The sequence below is a fragment of the Zootoca vivipara genome, chromosome Z1 (assembly GCF_965207765.1).
Source record: "Zootoca vivipara chromosome Z1, rZooViv2.hap1.1, whole genome shotgun sequence".
Classification (NCBI taxonomy): domain Eukaryota; kingdom Metazoa; phylum Chordata; class Lepidosauria; order Squamata; family Lacertidae; genus Zootoca; species Zootoca vivipara.
Window position 1 is genome coordinate 9,310,648 of NC_142583.1, and position 24,669 is coordinate 9,335,316.

Sequence of the window (24,669 nt, forward strand, 5' to 3'; positions counted from 1 at the left end):
GCAACTCTTTTTGAGTTTCTTTCAGGTTCTATAAAAGATTATGTTAATCGAATGATTTTTTAAAAAACCAAAATGTTGGGAAGTACATCTTCCTAGCTGAGAGGCAAGTTAACCGAGAGCTAAGCCAGGTAATGAAACAAGTTGTTTTTCTTTCTTTTTAAAGGAGGTTCAGAAATTTGCATGGGTGGAAATCTTCACTGAACAGTCAAATATTGTTCAGGGGTGATTTAAGTCTGGTTCTTTCTACCAACAGCACAGGACTGGCTTAAATAAAGCTGTGCAGAATTGTATTTAACTCTGCTGTTTTAGTTTTACAATGTGGAAACTGAAGATCTCTATGCCAGACAAGCCAATTCAAAGAGGAACGGAGGTGTTACTTTGGAAAAACAAGACGACAAAAACCGGACAGACCTCAACCATAACCTACAGCATTCCAATGGCCAGTAACACACAGCCCAGCTCTTAGAAATGTTCCGCTTAAGGAACAACACATAAGCATCTCACCAGAGGCATCCAAGGTGTGTCTCAATACACCAAGCCACCACGTAACAGCCCAAGGCCTTTATGGGTCCCTAACAATAATCCAGCAAACTGCACAGCCATGTTGTCACTGATGCCGGTAGTGTGACCAGCGCAAGACATTTTGGCACCTGAGGCAAACCACAAAATGGAGTCCCCCTGCCACAAAAGAAGTGGGGACTTATGTCCTACATCAGGGACAAGGGGGTCTAGTTTAATCCCTCAAGATGCAATTTTAAGGTCTGCAAAAGGAACTGTGCTGACAAATGGAGGGAACAATATTGTATTGCATCAGGAATGTTACCTCAACAGAGGTATGATCAACCATTGATCAGTGTCAGGCCAAAAGAGAGACGGCGAGAAATGTGTATAATCTGCAGAAGAGCACTCTTCACTCCAAAGGAACTCTTTTATCCTTCAGTGAAAGAACTGGTTCTTCTTTTTCTAATTTTTTTGCCGATACTCCCCCAAAACATTTAAATATATTATAGATGTTTTTGCTGGTCAGTTTGAGCCAAACTGGGAACTGGGCAAAATATGTGAAACCTATAGCTCCTGCAATATGATTACATAGAATCATAGAGTTGGAAGAGACCACAAGGGCCATCCAGTCCAACCCCCTGCCAAGCAGGAAACATCATCAAAGCATTCCTGACATACGGCTGTCAAGCCTCCACTTAAAGACCTCCAAAGAAGGAGACTCCACCACACTTCTTGGCAGCAAATTCCACTGTCGAACAGCTCTTACTGTCAGGAAGTTCTTCCTAATGTTTAGGTGGAATCTTCTTTCTTGTAGTTTGAATCCATTGCTCCGTGTCCGCTTCTCTGGAGCAGCAGAAAACAACCTTTCTCCCTCATCTATATGACATCCTTTAATATATTTGAACATGGCTATCATATCACCCCTTAACCTTCTCTTCTCCAGGCTAAACATACCCAGCTCCCTAAACCGTTCCTCATAAGGCATGATTTCCAGGCCTTTGACCATTTTGGTTGCCCTCCTCTGGACACGTTCCAGCTTGCCAGTATCCTTCTTGAACTGTGGTGCCCAGAACTGGACACAGTACTCCAGGTGAGGTCTGACCAGAGCAGAATACAGTGGTACTATTACTTAATCTAGATACTATACTCCTATTGATGCAGCCCATAATTGCATTGGCTTTTTTTAGCTGCTGCATCACACTGTTGACTCTTAGATCCTTTTTACATGTACTGCTCTCAAGCCAGGTGTCACGCATCCTGTATTTGTGCCTTCCATTTTTATTTTTATTTTATTTTTTTGCCCAAGTGTAGTACTTTACATTTCTCCTTGTTAAAATTCATCTTGTTTGCTTTGGCCCAGTTCTCTAATCTGTTAAGGTCAATTAGAAGTGTGATCCTTTCCTCTGGGGTATTAGCCACCCCTCCCAATTTGGTGTCATCTGCTAACTTGATCAGGATGCCCTCAAGCCCATCATCCAAGTCATTGATAAAGATGTTTAATAAGAGTGGGCCCAAGACAGAACCCTGTGGCACCCCACTAGTCACTTCTCTCCAGGATGGAGCCACTGATGAGCACCCGTTGGGTTCGGTCAGTCAGCCAGTTACAAAACCACTGAATGGTAGCATTGTCTAGCCGACACTTTACCAGCTTCTTTACAAGAATATCATGGGGCACCTTGGCTAAGGCCTTGCTGAAATCAAGATAGGCTACATCCACAGCATTCCCTTCATCTACCAGGCTTGTAATTCTGCCAAAAAATGAGATCAGATTAGTCTGACATGACTTATTTTTTAGACACCCATGCCGACTTTTAGTGATCACAGCATTCCTTTCTAGGTGCTCACAGACCGTTTGCTTAATGATCTGCTCTAGAATCTTTCCTGGTATATTTTTGTTTATTTGGCTTTTTTTTTCTTTTACATAGGTAATGTGGTGTTTGGGGGAAAGCTACTTGTTGATGAAGGCCAATATGGCCAATAATTTTATTAGAGTCATAAGCTTTATGAAAAAAAAAAGGCTGCCTCATTTATTCACCCCAAATGATAATGACTACCTGTTCTAGCCAATGGAGTATAGAAGGGTATGTATGGTAAAGTTGGCGAGGCTGCTGCACAAAAGGGCTTGCAAGTGTCTGATTTTTTTTTTTAAAAAAAATCAATCACCACTGAATTTCTCCTAAAATAAAAATACTTCCATATCATTAGTAAAATGTGCAAAAAGGAATAAGATGAGATGAGAAGCACTATTGTATGTTTAAGGAGAGAGAGAGTGTGAGAGAGTTGGGGAGCCTTAAAAATAAGGACTAGGAACTAAGCACAGAAACTAAACAACTCATGTATATTAGACGCCTTTTAAGTTGAAATGAAGTTATAAATGCACACATAAGCAAAATGAAAGCTAAACAAATTAATCCCCACCCACCCTCAACAAGAAAATAAGATGGGTATGAAATCATATGGTTCTGAGGAAACAGAATGTGCATGTGGGGAATAACACTTTTGAGAGCTTGTCCCTTTCTGACAGAAAGCTAGCATAAGGTTTTGCCGGCTGTGCTGGTTTTCTGTTTGCAGGAAACTTTTCACATAGGGGAGCATTCAAAATTAGACCTGCCTCCAAGGGACTTTACATACATTTACATAGATAAATTTCTAGCGTGAATTTTGTATCCCCCGTGGCGGGGGGACTGGTTTCACCAACCCCTAGGAACACCTCTTTCAACAAGCACTGTAACAAGAGAAAAGACTTTTAAATGTCACCAGCGAAGAGGGGGGAGGTGCAATATTTATTTAAGTAAGGAGGAGAAAAGTTTTGCATTGGTTCTTCTTCTTTTCTACCCAGGACCAAACTCTGCCTACTTTCCCCTGTATATAAACTTTGAGAAAAATTAGCGCCATATTTATTCACAGCGAGTATCCCGTCTGCTTTGCCTTTCCTCTAATCACAGTGATCTGAGTTCCATCTCATGCCATGATCCTAAATCAATAGTGCTAAAACATTCTGCACCCTTTTGGATTATTTCACGCCGGCTGATTTTCTCTCTGCCAAATGTGTACATTTTCGCGTTGACAGTGCAAGGTATATTCCGTGCTCTCTCTTGAACTTAGCAGGTTTTGACAGATTTATGTGAGGACAGATGGCCATTACAGGCTGAAGGCTGACAAGAGGCAGTTCAGAGCATTGTTAACACACTTGCACAAACTCTCAGCAGTGCGGCACTGTGCAGAATGTAATTCAGACTATAGCTTTTTTATTGCTGCCTATTTTCCTTTGTCAAAAGCGCCTGCTGTGCACAGCAACAAATGGCTGCCATTACCCGGGATGTAATGGGTGTCAGACAAATCACGTAACACAAACAATCAAGAGTATGTAGGTCATATTTCAACAGAGCACAACCTTAGCAATATTTATGATTACTGCATTGAAATGTGCTCTATAATAAACAAGTACCTCTACATCACTCACACTTATGTACTTCTGCACAGCAGAAGTGGTACATGCTCCACAACAATGCTTCCCTTCAAACACCAGCCTTTTAAATTTTGTTTTGTTTTGCTTTGACGATATCCCTTCCCTTCCCCACAACCTCGTCCTCGGCTGCAATGCCACAGAACTCTTCTGTATAATGGAAAGCATCCGAATAAATATGGAGGTCGCAGGTCAAGTCGCACCTCTAATTTGCAACCAAGTTTTGCCTAAAGCAAACTTTCAAGGCCACCTTTTTTAAAGTTTTCTTTAAAAGGTCTTCCCTTAAATTGAATGGCCTTTGCAAATGTTACAAGGACAATCCAATAGCTCTAGCTCTGTCTCCTCCTCTCCCTGCTTCTACCTCTGCTCCCCGAGAAGGATCCCCCCAACTGCAGTGCCGTCTTGGCATGCAAGGGCTGCTTAAACTGCCTTCCCCTCTCTGCCTTGATATTTCCCATTTTAAAACGCACCACCTTTTCCCTGCACTCCTGGAAAACATGCACATGGCACAATCGAGTACTGCATGCATCACTAGTACAAACATTTAGCACAGTTATGTTTTGTTTTTAAAAAGAAGTTATCCATGTGTAGACGCCCCTCTTGGACAGTCATTTGAATAGGAAAATTTGTGTGAGCCTGAAGGTCCTTCATCCAAAAACCACTTTAGCCACAAACTCATTAGGTGTTTTGGAATGGTAGCAAGGGGGCAAAGAGGCTGAGTTCCCGCCTCCAGCTTTTTTAAAAGAAATGAAGCCCCGCCTCCCGGCCGACCCTATTGGTCGGCCCGGGTCTGATGGAGGCGGGAACTCCCACCTTGCAAGGGGGCTGAGCTCTCAGCCCCCATCACGAGAGTTCGGTCGGGGCAAGCCCACAACACCACCTCCATGGGATGCGGAAGTGTTTTTCCATTTTTGGAATGGAAAGAGAAATCAAATGTTCCATGGAATGCACTTAGCCAGGGCTCAGCAAACTTTTCCAACAGGGGACCAGTCTGCTGTCCCACAGACCTTGTGGGGGGTCAGACTATTTTTTGGGGTGGTGGTGTAATGAATGAATTCCTATGCCCCACAAATAACCCAGAGATGTATTTTAAATAAAAGGACACATTCCAGTCATGTAAAAACACGCTGATTCCCGGACCGTCTGCGAGCCGGATTTAGAAGGCGATTGGACTGGATCTGGCCCCCAGGCCTTAGTTTGCCTACCCATGCACTTAGTGTATGTATGTATGTATGTATGTATGTATGTATGTATGTGAACTGCTCTGACCAATCTAGAAGAATTCTATACATGCTTCTACATTTGATCCAAAATAAGGTCCTCAAAGTAGATATAAATAAATAAGTCAATCTACTGCACTCTACTATAGGCTGTACTGCGATACTGTACTGTGATAGTATTGTACTACAATGGCGCCTCAACTTATGAATTTAATCCGTTCCGAAGGCACCAACGTAAGTCGAAAAATTCGTAGAGCCGAAAAACGCCATTGGAAACGTGATTTCCCATAGGAATGCATTGGAAACGGAAAAATTCGCAAGTCGAAACAACCCTATCTAAAATTTCGTAAGTCGAAAATCCCTATCTAAAACCGCTGCAGTTCCCCCCCCCGGATGTCTAGACATTCGTAAGTGCGCGACCATTACCCCCATTCGTAGGTCGAAAAATTCGGTTGTTGAGTCGTTCATTAGTTGAGGTACCACTGTATATACAATACTGTGTATTGTATTGTATTGTATTATACAATAGCATACTATTCAATAAAACAATCCAATACAAATAATTCAATGTACAATTTTAAAAAGCCAATAAAAGCAACTTACCACATTTACAGGAATCAGGAATCGTTCGACTGGTATTTGAGGCCAAGGAAAGCTTGAGTAAATATAACTGCTCTTAGCAGCTTGTGGAAATTCAGTCTGCTCCCTCACAGATTTGACCAAAATGGGTTAGATTCACCTAGACCTGAATGTAACCATTTTAGCCTAGGCTTGCGCATATTTCAACCCACCAAACTGAATCCAAACCACAAGGTGTTTATTGTCGCTTCCACCTGGAAGGCAACACTACCTGGCTAGTGGGCTGTGTCCACTGAGGTCGGCCACAAATTGTGCAGGCCCGCTTTAGCCATTGCAGAACGCCAGCTCCCACCTAAGATTAATGTCAATGTGCTTTTGAAATTTATTCTAAAACTCTTACCCCTTTACAACACAGGTTTACACTGATGGCAATTTTCCTGTCAAAATTTAACGTGACTGAGAGTACTTCAGTGTTAACGTACAAACATCTGATAATGCGTCTCGTTTGTGGATGCATATTGGCGGGCTGTAGAGAGCTGAACCTTCCTGGAGACATGCTGTGAGTATCAGCATTATTAAAAACACACACACACACACACACACACACACACACACACACACACACACACAGATTCTTTTACATCTTATGAGTTTGGAAATGGGATTATCAAGGGAAACATTATTTAAAGCCACTTAAGGCACTGAACACAAGATAATGGCCTGATTCAGTAAAAGAATCAGCAGGGCTTCTGTACGACACAAAACGGCAGAAGCTGGGAATGGATAATAAAATTAAATAGCCATCATATAATAAAGGGCTACATGTCTGTTGAGCAGTCAGTTTAATCTTGTTGTCAGTGCAGCAGAGGATAAATATAGACCTCTGGAAAGATCTAATAATTTACTAGATGGCATTCCCCCAGTCGAACCTTCCGCCACCCATTCTTGCTCATATCACTTTATCGCTTTGTGGGTAGACAACCCAAACACCAGGCACAGGGGTGGCCAGGCTGCAATTCAGAGTGGCAACAGGGGGTAGGGGACACTTCAGATACTGGGACTTGTGCTTGTTTTGTGTGTGTGTGTGTGTGTGTGTGTGTGTGTGTTACTACATTGAACATGTGGAATTTGGTGACTGTCAACATTCACATGTGAATACTAACAAACCCAGACCAGGTTTGGGTACGTTTGAAAAGCTAAGCAATACAGTGGTACCTCGCGAGACGAATGCCCTGCAAGATTAATGCGTCTTGCAATCTGATGGTGACTCGCAAAACGAATTCGTTTTGCGAAAAATTCATCTTGCGAATCGCAGTTTCCCATAGGAATGCATTGAAATTTAATTAATGCATTCCTATGGGCAAAAAAGAAATTTCAAAGCATTCCTATGGGAAACCTCGATTCGCAAGACGAATTTTTCGCAAAACGAATTGACTCACGTAACGAATTAAATTCATCTTGCGAGGCACCACTGTATACCAGTGACTCTTGGTAACTGCTTAAAATATGGCCCAAGAATGAGGAAATCCCAGTTTACTTTTTTCCAGCATTTCCAAAACAGTCAGTGATACCTGCTTACATGTATCATGCACTGTGTTAGAACCTTGTGTGCCTCTTTCTCTTCTTTCCTTTTTTAAAAAACATAATTTTATGAATCTAGATTGTCAAGATAGCCTACAAAAGAGAACCAAGAAACAACTCTAAAACAGCCCCTTCCTTTCTTTTTTGAAGGCAGGACGCAAGCTTTAGAACCACGTCAAATAAATTAATGAATACTTCCCTGCCTGATAAGATTTCAATATGAGGCAAAGTTGAATTGATATGCACTTTTGGGGGAACTAGCATTTTCACAGTCCACTACTCCCTTCAGCTTTGAGGCAACATGCAGTACTGAAGGAGTGGGACTGGGGTGGGAAGGAAACAAATGTACACCCATCTCAGGGTTGGAGCTTCTTTTTTAGATGGCAAATTTTTCAGAAAACAAAAGAAATAAAGGACAATATGGAGCCTACTGGATCAGGCCAGTGGTTTACCTAGTCCAGCATCCTGTTCTCACAGTGGCCAACCAGAGGTCTGTGGAAATGGCTCAAGTACAATAGCACACTGCCCACTTGATGCAATATGTTCTTTTTATGCTGCCCAAGTTAGTTGTGTCCATTAACTTCAGTGGCTCTGCTCTGAATAGGACTAGTGTTGACTAGCACTCACTGGTCCCAAGTCACAGTTGCTACTTTTCCACTGCAGATGCAAGAAGCCATGATTTGCAAAATGCCACTGTAGTTCTGGTCCACAAAGTATACCCATCTCTCACGGGGTTCCATACATTTAAAAGGTGTGATTCAACAAGTGGTAAAGGAAAGGGGGCGGTTGGGGAAGCTTCTGCTGTGGCATGTGAGGATGAGCATTTTCTTGATCCTGAGAAAGACTTCATACTACAATAAATCCATCTGTCTTGTGCTTGAATAATTTCTGTGTCACCTATATGACCAAGCTTCATCAACAAATATTAATGATGTCTCATGAAGGATACTCAGAAAAGCATCATCTAATTTCTTGAGCAGAATATGCCACCAGAACATCTCACACCAGCAGAACAGAAGTGCGAACTATCAAGATGCTTTAATGAAGTGTTTGACATTTCACAAGATGAATGCTCCTTTACTTTTTTGATCCATCTTTGGTGGAAAGGTGCATTTGGGAAGCTACTTCTTAATCAAGCTTTATTCTGTCAGGGACCATATTTCCTCAAGGATAATCTACTGGAACTGTATGTCAGTGGTGGGCACAGCTAGGGTCTATGGGAGGTGGAGCCCAGAGGCTTAAGTAAATGAGAACAAAGACCGCCTTGCTTCAAATTTAACTGTGACCATTTCCTTAGATTAAAATTTCCAATCAAAGGCCAATCTACTCAGAAGTAATATCTAATACAGTGGTGCCTCGCTTAACAAATGCCCTGCTTAACGAAATTTCCGCTTAATGAAAGGCTTTTTCTAGTGGAGGTTGCCTCACTAGACGAATTCATTTTACGAAAAATTCATCTAGCAAACCGCGGTTTCCCATAGGAATGCATTGAAATTCAATTAATGCGTTCCTATGGGCAAAAAAAAAATTCAAAAAATTTTCAATGCATTCCTATGGGATTCGCTAGATGAATTTTTTGTTATAAGAAAAGACCCATGGAATGAATTAAATTCGTCTAGCAAGGCACCACTGTAGGTGTTATGGGGTTACTGTCAAATAAGTATATAAATATTTATTGAAAAATAATAATACAACTGACCAATACAGCTCAGAAAAGCAAATGAAAGCAACTCCTTTCTGACTTTAGTATGCTATACACACAACAGAAACACACCCATTTGTTTTCAGACAGCTGGGGAGAAAGGAAATATGATGGGGAAACCGTTTTAAAGGCCAACATCAATTTATCTTCATCAAAACAATTCTGTTCTATTTGTTCTGAAACTACATAGAAAGAGGTGAAAATACTAAAAAAGCTAAGAAAATCAAGGGGGAAACAAGCAGGAAGAAAGGGATTTTATTGTTCCTGCCTTGCCTCGCCCCCGATTGGCATACATGCCACCAATGTAGGAACAATGAGGAAAAGTTGTATAATTATGCAACTGAGACCAAAGAGCCTGACTTTGACTAGGATGTTCTGATTTTAATATGGTGGAATTAAAACAGATTTTCTTTCAGGGAATATTTATTAAAATATAAGCTAAAATGTAAAAAAAGCTATATACATTGCAAGCATTGCATTTTTCCTGGATGATTTATCCTCAGTGAAACTATCCTCATGGATACCTCTGCCCTGTTAGACAGTTTGGACAAGTTAAATTTGTTTTCATTAGCTTTGTGTACACAAAATTTCTTTAATGCTGCTAAACAAGGAAAATACGATGATTTTCCTCACAGGGAAAAACAAACAAACATGCAGTAGCCATCATTCTTAAATAAATTATTCTGAAATGTCCATGGACTGACTCTGCTTTATATGGGAGACGAAAATTGAGTGAAAAATGCAGCATGCACACAACATATCGTGTGAATATTGCCACTGGTAGTACAAAGTGGGGGCAGGTTATGTTTTGCCCTAACAATTCTAATCTCGTATTGCGTTGTCTGATTGCTGCATAGCTTCTGCAGCAAGGTAAATGGAGGCTCTAGAGGCTATTTTCCCCCCTTAAGGAAAACCTGAAAAACAGGATTTATTCCATGCATGCTTACACTGCCTATTTTGCATCTTTTGCCATGATGGGATCATTGCAACCACTATTAACTGTTATAAACAATGCCAGGGTAACATTAAAGACAGCATCCAGGCAGAAGACACAACAGTGCTGTCTACTATAGGTTGGAATTAAATGGGCCCATCTCTGTTAATGACAAAATTACTACTACTACTACTACTACTACTACTACTATTTCTATACCACCAGAGACCGTAAGTGTCCCTATTTTTCCGGGACAGTCCCAGATTTACAAAGGATCTTCTGGTTTCTGATTTGATTCCAGAATGTCCCGCTTTTCCTTAGGACGTCCCTATTTCCATTGGAGAAATGTTGGAGGGTATGTGTCAGGGTCTCTCTCTACAGAGAGCCCCCACCAGTCATCCTCACCAGCTCCTTGCCCAGCGTCAGCACAAGTAGCGAGTCAGGAGAAAGGAATGAGGAGTGGAGAGAGGGCTATCTCATGTACCAGAGCCCCAGCTAAAAGAGGGATAGGGGAGGAGGAGCACGGAGAGCTTTCGGACACAGGGCAGCCAGGAAGGCAGCCCTTCCCTCTGACGCCCGAATTGAGGCACACGCCCACCAGGGCCAGGAGGCAGCGCTTTGGGGTGCCCAGGCTTTTATGCTGGGAGAAAACCCGCAAGAAGTTCTGACACGGGGTTCTGACACGGACTGAGCAGTCATGTTTGCTGATGTTCTTGCACTGTAAATAGTATGCACAATAAAACTCTGAAAGACAAGACGGCGTGGAGCGTCTTTACTCAAGAGTAGCCGCAGCCATCTCTGACAGTATGGAAAAGGACGTCCCTATTGTCATTGGAGAAATGCTGGAGGGGACATCTCAGTTTGGTGCCATCTGCAAATTTGATGAGCGTCTCCTCAATTCCTTCATCCAAGTCATTTATAGAGACGTTGAACAACAAGGGGCCCTGGACAGAACCCTGTGGCACCCCGCTTGTCACTTGTTTAAAAGGTTTTTTCCCCCAAATGCTTTATTAAGATTTAAAAAATATATAACAAACAAATGTATATAAAATCAGAACATCACTTGTTTAAAAGTTATTACAGTGGTACCTCTACTTACGAATTTAATGTGTTCCGAACACACATTCGTAAGTAGAAAAAAATTGTAAGTCGAATCCCATAGGAATGCATTGGGAGAAAAAATTCGTAAGTCGAAGCAACCCTATCTAAAAATTCGTAAGTAGAAAATATCCTATCTAAACCGCATCCAAGATGGTGGACGGAGCTCCATTCGTAAGTAGAAACATTTGTGAGTAGAGTTATTCGTAAGTAGAGGTACCACTGTACATGGAACCCAGTAAATATGCCAGGATTCTCTGGGGGTGGGGGGTAAGTCATATGCTTTAAATGTGTCCACATAGGCCTAATTTATTCTGCACTAAAGAATATTAACCTGTGAAGAGTCAGTGAAACCACTCCTTTCACCCTTTGCGGACTCCAGGAGCGAGCAGAAGATATCTCAAAGGAAAACAACACATTTAGGTGCATTTTCTTTGGAAGTAAACATTCTTGCAGGTAAACATAGATAGGACTGATCTGTTAACTACCCAATAGTCAGACGTTTTCAATAAGTATAATTTAATCAAGCTACGGAAAGCTACATTTAAAAAAATGCACTAGCATTTGAAGCATGAAAGGATCAAGAATAGGTTAGGAGTGTAAAATGAAGGTACAAGGCAGAGGGCCATAATAAGACTAGATTTCATTATAAGTGGTATTTTTTTTTAAGTTGTGGAGTGCCCTTAACTTGAGAGAGGACAAGTTCATGGCAGGTGCAATACTATGGCTTTCAGGCAAGGCTGCCGAGGTCTACATATACTCAAGCTATCCTCAAAGCTCATACTTTCTAAAGTTAGAGAAAAACAAGGGAATTGATTATTCCATTACTGCTCTGTGGTCTGCAAACGTCATCAAGAGAAGGTCACCGACTGCAATCCAATACTAGGCTAGATGGTCCCTTTCCTGTTACCCAGCAAAAAATGTTGTTTGCCAAAGTTTTATCCTCTAATTTAAACAGGAAGGAACCAAATTCTAAAACACTGATCAGATGGTATAAATCTTCTGTTGTGCACCAGTTCACATATACGTTTACAACCCTTGAACACTCAAGTCTTCAATTACTTCCACCTAAATGTGCAAAATATTTCAAATGGAAAGCATCAAGTTTGAGATAATATAAAAGCTCTTCCTGATTATTTTTGTATAAATGCAAGCCATCAACTGATGGCTGCAGTCATCAAGTAATGAACAGCCAGCCATGTGTGAATCAGTCCTTTCAGGTAAGAGAAGGTGGGAGAAAGGGAAATGCAACTGAAATTTAGCAATATATACGTCAGGGGACTGGGAATTTATTCCAGATAAATTATTTCATTCTTCTTTCCTCCCCAGACATTATACTAAGCTGTGTAACGGTGGAATCATAATTCTAAAGCAAATCTCATCTTCAGGAACCGTGTGGGGGGAAATTGTTGTTAAAAGTACATTACAATTAATCTCTTAAGAGACCACGGTAACATATTGCTGTGCACTTCATAATGTCAAGCTAGCAATAAAAAAACCCACACAAAACATCTATATCTATATACATATCTGACAATGCACTTCTCACCTGCAGTTCCAGAGAGTTCCACACTTAAAGTTTGTTCAATAGTCTTGTTCTCAAATGGGGAACCCTTGGGATCACTGGAAGACAGGGCACATTTATAAAAACAAGCTGAAATGGAGTTGCTGTAGCCAAAATGTATTTAAAACCCCTTCCCTGTTGTAAATATTTACAGTTCTTGATACTTACTTTGGTGACTCGGGCGTCAAAGGAAGCGATAAACTCATTGGTTTGGCTGAAAAAGGGAGGGCGAAAAAGAAGGAAAACCAGGTGTAAAATATGGTGAAAGAAATTGAGAACTCTGTGCTGTCTTGAATTAGTTTGGAAACAGACCTGATAGAAAATGCACGGCTGCTTTTTGAAAAACAGCCCCATAACTTCTTCATTCCTAAAACTTTGCATTAAGCAAATACTTTGATGCCACCCCAGGGACGCAGGTGGTGCTGTGGTCTAAACCTAGGGCCTGCCAATTGGAAGGTCAGCAGTTCGAATCCCTGTGACGGGGTGAGCTCCCGTTGTTCGATCCCAGCTCCTGCCCACATAGCAGTTCAAAAGCACGTCAAGTGCAAGTAGATAAATAGGTACCGCTCTGGCGGGAAGGTAAATGGTGTTTCCAGAAGCGGCTTAGTCATGCTGGCCACATGACCCGGAAGCTGTCTGCGGACAAACGCTGGCTCCCACGGCCTATAGAGCAAGATGAGCGCTGCAACCCCAGAGTCATCTGCGACTGGACCTAACGGTCAGGGGTACCTTTACCTTTGTGCCACCCCAACTGTCAATTTCCCTACTATATATAGGCTGCTACTTGTGGGAGCAGAGAAATTCACAGCTGTTCTTACGCCGACTAGGAATATCCAGTCATGCTAGTTTCACATGTGTTTATTCATCAGAATGTTGTGTCCTGTTTCAGCATTACTCTGGGATTCCCCCCCCCCAAAAGATAAACATGTATGGAGATATGTATTTAATCATGTATATTTAAATGCGTGTTAAATAACATACACATTTCTAAGCACATTTTATCCTAAAACAGCAGTGGCGAACCTATGGCAGGCGTGCCAGAGTGGGCACGCAAAGCCCACACTGCTGGCATGCGTGCCATTGGCCCATCCACACTGTTGTTTTGTTGTTTCTTCCACCTGTGCTCCCGATCCTCCCCACGTTACCGCGTGCATCCACTGCTTAAACCCAGAACTTTTTTTTTTTTTGGCTGGTAGCAGGTGATTGTGTTCAGCAATTGGTCTGTTTTTCAATTGGCTGTGGCAGCGGCTGTTTCTGATTGGGCGTAACAGCGTTTGTTATTTGACCCTCATGATTTTTCCCCTGCACATTTTTTGGTGCTGCGTGGTAATTCCCAGCTTCCTCCTCCAAGCCAGGCCTTGCCCATTCCCTTCTGCCCACCCACCAGCTCCAATCCTCCGCAGGCCCCTTGCCTCCCGTGACCCTGACCTGCCTGGGCTAGGAGGACACCTGCGCCCGCCGCCTCTCTGCACACCTGGCCCAACCCATCCTCACCCCTTTGCCATGGCGACGTTGCCGGAGGGAGAGAGGAAGATGGGGAAGACCACACCGGGATCGAGGGCGGGAAGCAGGCAGGCGCGGCTGTTGGGCTGGCTGGCTGGGGTGGGGGCTCTCCCTCTCCTCCTGGTCGCCACCAATCACCTGGCCTCAGGACTGCTCCATCCTCTCCATTGCAGGAGCCCAAGAGCGAGCCAGCCAGCCAGCTAGCTGGGGAGCGGCCTGGTGGGAGCGGTGAAGAGGGAGGGAGATGGCGAGAACCGCGGCGATTTTTCTGCTCTGAATCTCCAAAAAAAGCTCAACAACTTTGGTGAGCCCCCCCCCCCAAAAAAAAGCTCAAAAAGTTTGGGCAATTTGTGATAAATAAGTGGGTTTTGGTTTGCAGTTTGGGCACTTGGTCTCTAAAGATGCATTTTGGTACTTTTTTCTTAAGCCAAGACCTGTATCACAACATTTGGAGAAGTGCAAAATCCACAGGATAATTACCTATGTCCCAATCAATATATTAGTCTGAAAGGCACACATTAGGTAAGCCTGCTTTAAAATGCAGACCAATGACATTCTTCTCCACCCTAGTTCTGACTTGTACTTTATAGTACCAGCTACTGTGGAAGAAGGAGAAGGGATGCAAGGCTGTTTGCAGCAGCAACCACACATCACGCATTATGTTTAATTCCAGCAGCCACACATATTTTATAGATAAAGAGATCTAAACTCCTCTGGAACCTTAAACAGGTTGCACGATTGATTTATGCCAACTGCTCTACACCTGCAATACAGACCTGAGACCTTAGAAAACTACAGAAACACACACCCAAAATGCACAGAACAGAGTGTGAAAATGTGCTTCCCTCACATTTAATTTAGACTACAGTTCACGTTTCACTTGGATATGACACAAAGCAACAGAACTCTATGAATATTCAGTTGATTTCACTTGTACAATATACAGTTTTATATACAGCACTCGGAAAATAGGTTGTTTCTGTGAGGCCAAGACCCAAGCAAATATGATCCAAGCGCTTGCAAATTATTCTGCAAATAGGGGGGAAGAGAGTCGCAGATGGCTTAAATTGGGGCTTAACTCCTCCATGCTAAAACCCTGACATGAATGAACAACAGCACTTTTAGCAGTTAAACCTTCTGCAGCCCTTTTGATAGAAAACAATTGTGAGACCAATCTTTTGCTGCCCCTCCACACACACACACACACACACACACACACACACACACAAACAAACTCCTCACCATGGAGCAGCCTTTACTTGGCCAGGGAAAGTAATAATAAATAGAGTTGGGAGGGATCTCAGGTATCATAGAGCAGGCATCCCCAAACTTTGGCCCTCCAGAAGTTTTGGACTGCATTTCCCATCTTCCCCAACCACTGATCCTGTTAGCTAGGGATCATGGTAGTTGTAGGCCAAAACATCTGGAGGGCCGCAGTTTGGTGGTGCCTGATCTAGACCCTGCTCAATGCAGAAGGCAACTACAGCAGATGGCTACCCAGCCTCCGCTTAAGGACTGCCAGGAAGGGAGAGTCTACCACCAAGCAGACTATTCTACTGTTGTGTACCTGAAATTTCCACCCACTGGTTCTAGTCCTGCTCTCTGGAGTAACAGGGAAAATGCCTGCTCCACCTTATGTGTGATCCTGAATTGGGGTTGTACTGTCTCTGGACTTCAGCCTGTTTTTTTTTCAGGGTTTCCAGAAGCAGGAGTTTAATTTTGCCAGCAGGCAATTTTTTGCTTGGCTTGAGAGGTTGTGCAGTTCACACCAAGCAATATCCATTAGGTTCTATCCCTTGAGTCAACTGCCAAGGACTCGCTTTTCTCCTGACCTGCCAGGTGCCACTCTTTGCCATCACCAGACCCAAGCTTTATCCTACCAGCACTCGGCCCCTGATCCACCACCGTTGCCTTTAAACCCTTCCCCTCCCACATCTCCCTCAGGTGAGCTGGTGTGGATCTGGATTGGGACCTGGGACTGTTTCCTTGCTATTTGCGTGCTGTTTAATTGCCTCTAGCAGGGCAAACAGCAGCTGAATTCACAGGGGGAAATAGTGCGGTGGGAAAGCGTTAATGGCCTTTCCCCCGACAACATGGTCCCAATCTAGATCCACAAACACACCTCTGACTGGCCAACATTCAAAGGGCCAGGATATCTGATCACAGATGGGAGATCATCTCACCTAGCTTGGCTTTTTCTCAATCACTGGCTTTGGGATGTGTGAAATGCTGCAGCATTTTCTACAATAGAGGCAATAGTAAAAACACTGCCTGCATGAAGCATCTTTCGGTTTTCCCCAGGTGCATCCTATCTGCATTTTCAGCAACAGAAAGGAGCTGCATGATGCAAGAATATCTACAAGATTTGGCTGCGTTTGGAGGGGATCGGGGAGTAGGGATTGCAGATTTCACCCTTCACCCCTGCTTTGCATGCAGAAGGTCTTTACTTCCATCCACAACATCTCCAGGCTGGGCTGGGAAAAGCCACTGCCGGAAACCTTGGAAGAGTTGCTTCCAGTAGTGTAGAGTCTACATTGTGGATCGGGGTGGGGAACCTTTGGCCTTCCAGATGTTGCTGAACTACATCTCCCATCAACCCCAGCCAGCATGGCCGATAGTCAGGAGTGATGGGCGTTATAGTCCTTTCTGGAGGGCCAAAGGTGCCTGCTATAGACAATAACCAGTTAAAGGGGCCTGGGACTCTGCTTACAGCAGCTCCCTAAAAATTCAAGCCCTGCTTCTGTGCTCAAAAATTGCCTTCAAGTAGATAAAACAAGGAGTGCCACTTGGCCAGACCACAAGTAGATACAAGTGCTCACTGCAGGAGGCAGGGACAAAGGTGGCAGTGGCTTAACTGAGCCTTAGCATGGCAGAACAACAACAACAACAACAACAACAACAAAATTTATTATTTATACTCCGCCCATCCGTCTGGGTTTCCCCAGCCACTCTGGGCGGCTTCCAACAGAAGAATAACTTAATCGATTAAAGATTAAAAGCCTCCCTAAACAGGGCTGCCTTCAGATGTCTTCTAAAAATCTGGTAGCTGTTTTTCTCTTTGACATCTGATGGGAGGGCGTTCCACAGGGAGGGCGCCACTACCGAGAAGGCCCTCTGCCTGGTTCCCTGCAACTTGGCTTCTCGCAACGAGGGAACCGCCAGAAGGCCCTCGGTACTGGACCTCAGTGTCCGGGCAGAACGATGGGGGTGGAGATGCAGGCATACTGGGCCGAGGCCATTTAGGGCTTTAACGGTCAGCACCAACACTTTGAATTGTGCTCGGAAACGTACAATTCACAACATTTAATTGCTTCTTGCACTGCAGATAAGAGAAGGCAGCCCTCTTTCCTGGGCTGCTCAACTGGCATTACCATTTGGGAACAAAAAAACTTGGGGTAGGGGGGAGAAATTAATGCTTGTTTCCAACTCTGCTTATAACCAAGTTCTACAACCGAATTCTCTCGCTCATTGACATTGCAGCTACAGATGCTTGCTGATGTAACCGAGTCTTGGTTTCTTACCTTTGGAGACAAAGGCAGTAGATGACTTTTTTTTAAAAAAAATAGCAGGATCTTTAAATAAAGCCGACTTGGGCCTATAAGCCTTTCAAAAGTGGCACCAGGAGAAAGCAAGAAAAGGAACAACTCAGCTGAGAAAGAGAAGGGCATTTGCATTTTTCCAACCCAGCTGTAGCAGTTAGTATAGGACCAAAATCCTCTCTTAATACACTGGAGGATGCTAAACGTCATTACGGATGCTTAGTTGGCCATAAAGTTTCTTGTTTGGTAAGTGAGCAAGAGGGGTCAGGATGGTTCCTACACTTGACACTGTTTAGAGAATAAAACAATAAAATGGTGGGGTGTTTTTTTTTAAAGATATAATAGGGCTGACACATTTATTGCCTATTCAGAAGCTGCAAGAAAGCTGTTTTTATTGTCTCTTAAGGAATATATTGCAAGTTAACAATGTCTTCATTTTAGTCGGGTGAAAATAAAAGAGGCTCCCTAATGAACTGGCTAGCCCAGCTTGTCCAGACAGTAATTATTTCCCAGGAACGCATCACTACTTTTGTGCTGTTGGAATCCAGTTAACCCTCAACTCGCCCATGGCTACAAATCCATACTGAGGTTCCTTCTTCCCAATTGTCTTTATCTTCACCTTAGGACTACAGTGGAATCTCGGTTTATGAACACCTCAGTTTACGAATTTTCGGTTTATGAACGCTGCGGACCCATCTGGAACGGATTAATTCACTTTCCATTTCTTTCAATGGGAAAGTTCGCTTCAGTTTATGAACACTTCAGTTTATGAACAGACTTCCGGAACCAATTACACCCATGCTTTGGGTTAAGTACGCTTCACGTTGAGTACTCTGCGGACCCGTCTGGAATGGATTAATCCACTTTCCATTACTTTCAATGGGAAAGTTCGCTTCAGTTTATGAACAGACTTCCAGAACAAATTGTGTTCATAAACCGAGGTACCACTGTATTACATATGGGCCATGGGTGGCATTCCCCAATGTATGTCAGAAACACAGCCAGTCCTGGCTCCCTTACGACTCCTCTTTCAAGGGCCTACATTTGCAAGCACACACATACCACATTCACATTAGGCCTTGGAAGGAAAAGGTTAAGGTAAAGGACCCATGGATGGTTAAGTCCACTCAAAGGTGACTATGGGGTTACGCCGCTCATCTCACTTTTCAAGCCAAGGGAGCCGGTGTTTGTCCACAGACAGCTTTCCGGGGCATGTGGCCAGCAGGACTAGACCGCTTCAGGCACAACGGAACACTGTGACGAGTGCCAGAGCGCACAGAAACACCATTTACCTTCCCACCGCAGCAGTACCTATTTATCTACTTGCACTGGTATGCTTTAGAAATGCTAGGTTGGCAGGAGCTGGAACAGAGCAATGGGAGCTCACTCCGTTGTGGGGATTCGAACCGCCGACCTTCTGATCGGCGAGCCCAAGAGGCTGAGTGTATTCTCACATATTCTTAACAGCCCTTAGGTGCTCGCTTAAAAACCATTGTGTGTGAAGAGACTCTTTACTTGAGAAATCTTAAACCCTTTGCCCCTAAGCTCTTTGCACACAGAATGTGTTCTAAATGCATGTTGTTATTAACAACAACAAGAGGAAGAGGAGCTATGCTAGTTAAAAATGCATCTTTGCATCTGTGTGCATGCACAAACGTGCACAGCTCATGTTCCAATTTATGCTAAGCAATTAACAGGGAGCCCAGGCAGAGCTGGGCTGAGAGCTACATGGGTTTAGCCTCAAGAAGCACAACTCCTCTAGGCTGGTGAGCCTCCAAGGAAACACAGTTGTGCCATACAGCCAGCAGTGGTGCAGTGGTTAGAGTTTTGTACTAGGACCTGGGAAACTAGGGTTTCATTCCCCATGAAGCTCACTGGGTGACCCTGGGCCAGTCACTACCTCTCAGCCTAATCTACCTCACAGGGTTGTTGCTGGGATTAAATGAGGAGTGGGAGAGCTGTGGAAGCCACCTTGAGCATTGTGGAAAAAAGTTGGATAAGAATGCAACAAATAAAATTAAGAATCCCCTCTATAGAAGTTCACTATAATCACACAAGGGGCACAAAGGAACCACACAACCCTGAAGGACAGGGTTAAACACATGCCCCCACAGCTATGCTCTCACCTGTGTTCCACTTCCTGGGATACTGTGAGACTTGGCCTAGAATGGATGCATTCTTATGCACCAGCTTCTGGTTGGAAATCAGGTTTCCAACATGATTAAGTGTGGCTTTGAACATTATGACAAGGTTGCCTTGCCACACTCACAAAGAGAAAATGTCCGAGCTGTTGATGTGAGCATAGCTCACACATCGTCAGAATGCCGAATGGAAGCTACAAATTTTAAAGGCATTCTGAAGCAAAGTAGCTCTTGTCTGAAGTGCGGTGGGTCCTCCCAGAAGCTTCTACCTGAGAGAGTGGCTTTTAGTTTCAGCTTTGTAAGCCCCAAATTAATAACATTACAGACTTCCCTCAGGCAAGTTCTCCATAAAAGGAAAATAACCAAGGGGGGGGGGGGTTACAGGAAGAGAGTGTAGTTTTGTGACTGGCAGCTCCAGGTTCCAATCAGCGAATGGATTTAACAGGTCTCTCCAATCAGTGCTTTCAAAAAGGTCTCTGAAGAAGCACATCAGAAGTTTTTTTTGCAAACCGACTCTCTTAGGGGCAGTAACACTGAAAGAATGGCATTGTGGATAGTTGTGCTTTCACTATGTGACCCAAGTCTTCCCTTATTCCAACCTAGGCTAATTCTTTCCTAAAATCCCATTTATTGTATGCTTCCTATAAAAACTTACACTGGTTGCTGTTTTGCTGTTCTGCTTGTGACTGTTTTCAGTTACTACCAGGCATGTCACTCCATTGTGGCCACAGTAGCATTTGATTTTGTTTCAGTGTTATCAGGAGTCGCCGGTGGAGAGGAGGGCCACTGTTAAACTGATGCATACTGGGGCAATATTGGGGGGGGGGGGGTAGCCACCCTGACCTCACCTGGTAAACAGCAGTGATGCTGGGGCCCCAGTTATTCATAAGGCGCGTGTACAACTGACTGACATGTGGATACGGAATATAGTATATGACTCTGTGTTTGTGGTCATACACAGACACAGACAGACAGACAGACACACACACACACACACACACACACACACACACACACGACTACATAAGGTACTGTCACATATTTTGTCAATGAAGCATCCTTCTCAATTAAGTGCCACCCATCCACTTTGCCAAGGGTACAGAAGTGTGCTGAGCAGGGACCAAAAAGTCTCAAACAGTAGAGCATGTTGTTTTAGGAGGTGAAATTTAATTTTTTTTGCAAATTTCTTCAGTGAGGGGGCATTAAAAATATGGGTTTGGGGGTGTGAGGAGTTCAAATCTGGTTTTTTATTTTTGTGATTGGTCAACTTTTAGCTTGCTAAGTCTACATTTGATTAAGAAGGAAATAAACTGCTCCAGAAAACCAAAGGATTTCGAATTCAACTTTCTGAAAATGTCAGATTATTATTATTATTATTATTATTATTATTATTATTATTATTATTATTACTGAACTGCAAGTGCTTGGCAATCATTTTAAATAATTCCTACACAATTGGAAAGTTGAAAAATTCAATACGCCCTACTCAAACAATGTTTCATTCATTGTATCTTCTGCACCTATCCTTCCAAAATTTTGCAGGTAACTTCCATAGGGACCCCTCTGCACTGTACGTCATGTTCAGGCAAGTTGCCCACAAAAGAAGAGAAGCTGCTGTGGAGGATTTTGGCTGACCCAGAGAGGGTCAGTCAATGCTTCCTGGCTCCTGGAAACTTTTAGAGATGGTCTGAGCTGCTAGGAAATGTTCTCCAGGAAGCTACAGGTTCCCTTCACACACACACACACCCCAACCAGGGTCTGATCACTTCCAACAATGACAATCATTGGCCAAAACCTATTCTTTGATCCCAAGCCTACCTTGCAAATGATGCGCCTGAGAGTGCAAAAGCGCCTTCTTTTTAGAGGTGAATTTGTCTCTGTTGCTGCTCCTGTTCTCTGTTGGTTTGGTCTGAGGAGGGTCATCGTTTGTTGTCAGATACTTGAGAAGCTCTGAGCAGGGACGTCTTTGTGGCTTTTGTGGTTGACAAATGCTCTTCGCTTTATTGCTCCATGAATTTTCAGTCTTAAGAAACAAGTCACAATAAAAGGAAAAGTAATAAAAGGAAGGAAGGAAGAAAAAGAAAGCTGAAATTAGTGAAGCGAACCTTATCAGAATGGATATAGGATTTCTGAAGAGATGATATTTTCAGTGAAGTGTTCCTTATAAGAGCACTAGATCTATGAGCTGTGAATAATTGTTTGCAGAACAAGGAAAGAAAATTACATTTAAAATTCCTAAATGACATTTATGCGGCTCTTTTATTTCATTTCTCTTATGTTTCAATGTTCCTACTCAGCAACATATAACTAACAAGACCCAACAGCGCCTTTACTATGAACCGGGGGGGGGGGGGAATAAGCTGGCTTAAACCTTAATTTGCTGCTGATTGCTCAAGCCCAGCGCTCACAACTCTCTTAAGTACCCCTAAACGCTCTGTTTTCGGTTACAGTCAATGGCAAGACAAACATTGTTTAATACAGCCTGCTAACAGAATTACACCACTGCCAGCATCGGAGCCAATTAATGGCTGACATAGACCTTTCTACTGAGGTTCCAGCATAATCTTTTTCTAAGTTGGGCTGCAAGTGAAGTGGTGGCCTGGAGTCGCACGTCAACACATCAGCCCATCAGTAATATTTTAATGGCACTGCCTACAATTCTGCGGATGGGGAAAGAAGAGCAGACTGTGAAAATGTGTTAATGCTGCCAAGAATGGGGGGGGGGGAGGCATAACATGAATTATTCAGAATGAAAAAATGAACAGAAGCAGCTTCTCTTTATGTTAAGGATATCCCCCCTCACCCCCACATATGAACAAAACCCCACCGCTTCCACCCCAGCCCCACAATTTGAGATGTTGTGGGGATGTTGGTGCAGTCAGGGCCGGTGCTAGGGCTTTTTGCGCCCTAGGCAAAATCACCTTCTGGCGCCCCCCCCCGGCACATGCGGCATGACGCATGCATCATGCCCCACGCACAACACCGCTGATGCCCCTGCGTCCCCTCCATAGGCGGGAGGAGCGCAGGCCAAAAGGAGAGCTCAGCGCCCTCCCGCCTATGGAGGGGACACTGTGAGCTCCTCAGCGGCTGCAGCGAGCGAGCAGCGGCGGCAACAGCAGCACCCATAGCTGAAGTCTTCAGCTACGGGCGCTGACGCCGCTCACTTGCTGCAGCCGCTGAGGAGTTCACAGCGCCCCCTCCATAGGCAGTAGGAGCGCGAGCGCGCACCGTGGGAGGGCGGCGGTGGCGCGGGGGTTTTGTGGGGCAGGCTGGCCAGCGCCCCCTCCATTTACGCGCCCTAGGCGACTGCCTAGTCCGACTTAATGGACGCACCGGCCCTGGGTGCAGTTATTGAGTTGACCATTCAGAAGGAGTAGGTGCACATCTCTCCTTTTCTCTCTCCGCAAGTCTTATGTGCAATGGCCCAGTTTTAAGATTCTTTGCTTTCTCACAAAAGGGTGCGAGTGATCATGGAAACTGGGCCATTGTGTATATGGACCTCTGCAGAGAGTGCCCTCATCCACCACTGCTTGCGGAGTCAGGCGAAACTTTGAGACATATCCCACTCCTTGTGCACTGAGTGGGTAAGTGTCTGAGCAGTAGTGGGGGGAAAGGAAACTATTTAAAACCATCTTTATATGCATTGCACTGTACCTTAACCACCACAGGGCTTGTTCTGATCCTGTGATTGGCATGGTTTGCGTGGTTGTGTGTGCTGAGGCCACTGCATTCATTGTAATTTAGCTGGGTGTTAGCTGGAGCCAGCAGGAGTTTCTTAAGCTGCAAGGATAACAAGGGGAAAGGTTGGAAAGAAAAAGAAAGAAGGTTATGCATCTCCATCCCTCAGGTTTCATCTGAATTGATGAGTCTCAGGTCCAGTTCAGACAAATATCAACATATATAGAGGCTATGCAAGACGGAAAAGTAGGACTTTGAACAATAAGTTTGCCTGCCTTGCCCTATGGCTGCTGTAAGTCCACACGTGGAAGCAACATTTGTACAGGGCCTCCATGGGTGGCAAAACCATAAAGTCATTCAAGCCAGTAAAATCTGGGAAATGCTCATATGGTTTAAGCCAGGGGTCGGCAAACTTTTTCAGCAGGGGGCCGGTCCACTGTCCCTCAGACCTTGTGGGGGGCCGGACTATATTTTGAACAAAAAATACGAATGAATTCCTATGCCCCACAAATAACCCAGAGATGCATTAAACTTTTTCAGCAGGGGGCCGGTCCACTGTCCCTCAGACCTTGTGGTGGGCTGGACTATATTTTGAAAAAAAAAAAAAATACGAATGAATTCCTATGCCCCACAAATAACCCAGAGATGCATTTTAAATATAAGGACACATTCTACTCATGTAAAAACACCAGGCAGGCCCTACAAATAACCCAGAGATGCATTTTAAATAAAAGGACACATTCTACTCATGTAAAAACATGCTGATTCCCGGACCGTCCACGGGCCGGATTGAGAAGACGATTGGGCCGCATCTGGCCCCCGGGCCTTAGTTTGGGAACCCCTGGTTTAAGCCTATAAACGCCGGACTATTCCTGTCTATGCCTAACACATTCTGCTTCATACATAAATGTCCTGCAGGCCTAGAGTCTAGAAATGCACACTGAGAACACAAAATATTTAATAAACAAATTAAAAAAACTCCACCAATAACCCCCCCCCCCTAATCAGCCAAGGGCCTGGTTGGAGAGAAATGCTTTCACCTGGTGCCTAAAGATGTGTACTGAAGGCACCAGGAAACCCTCCCTGGGGAAAGCATTCCAGGAAAGGCCTATTCTTGGGGAGAGGTGGTTCTGGAGGCATTACGGTGCTAAAAAATAGTTGCT

At 43.9% G+C, this 24,669-nt stretch overlaps 1 protein-coding gene across 7 annotated transcripts in view; it reads right to left on the reverse strand.

The window, feature by feature from the left end:
- The window catches only part of PPARGC1A (PPARG coactivator 1 alpha), a 608,542-nt gene that overhangs the window by 16,840 nt on the left and 567,033 nt on the right, over nucleotides 1–24,669 (reverse strand). For all 7 annotated transcript variants that reach the window (XM_060278952.2, XM_060278951.2, XM_088658461.1 and 4 more), the window contains 4 exons: nucleotides 23,483–23,608; nucleotides 21,647–21,851; nucleotides 12,814–12,859; nucleotides 12,631–12,704 (listed from right to left, as the gene is read on the reverse strand). In XM_060278952.2, the coding sequence (XP_060134935.2) occupies nucleotides 12,631–12,704; nucleotides 12,814–12,859; nucleotides 21,647–21,851; nucleotides 23,483–23,608 (451 nt within the window). The remainder of the gene's footprint in view (nucleotides 1–12,630; nucleotides 12,705–12,813; nucleotides 12,860–21,646; nucleotides 21,852–23,482; nucleotides 23,609–24,669) is intronic.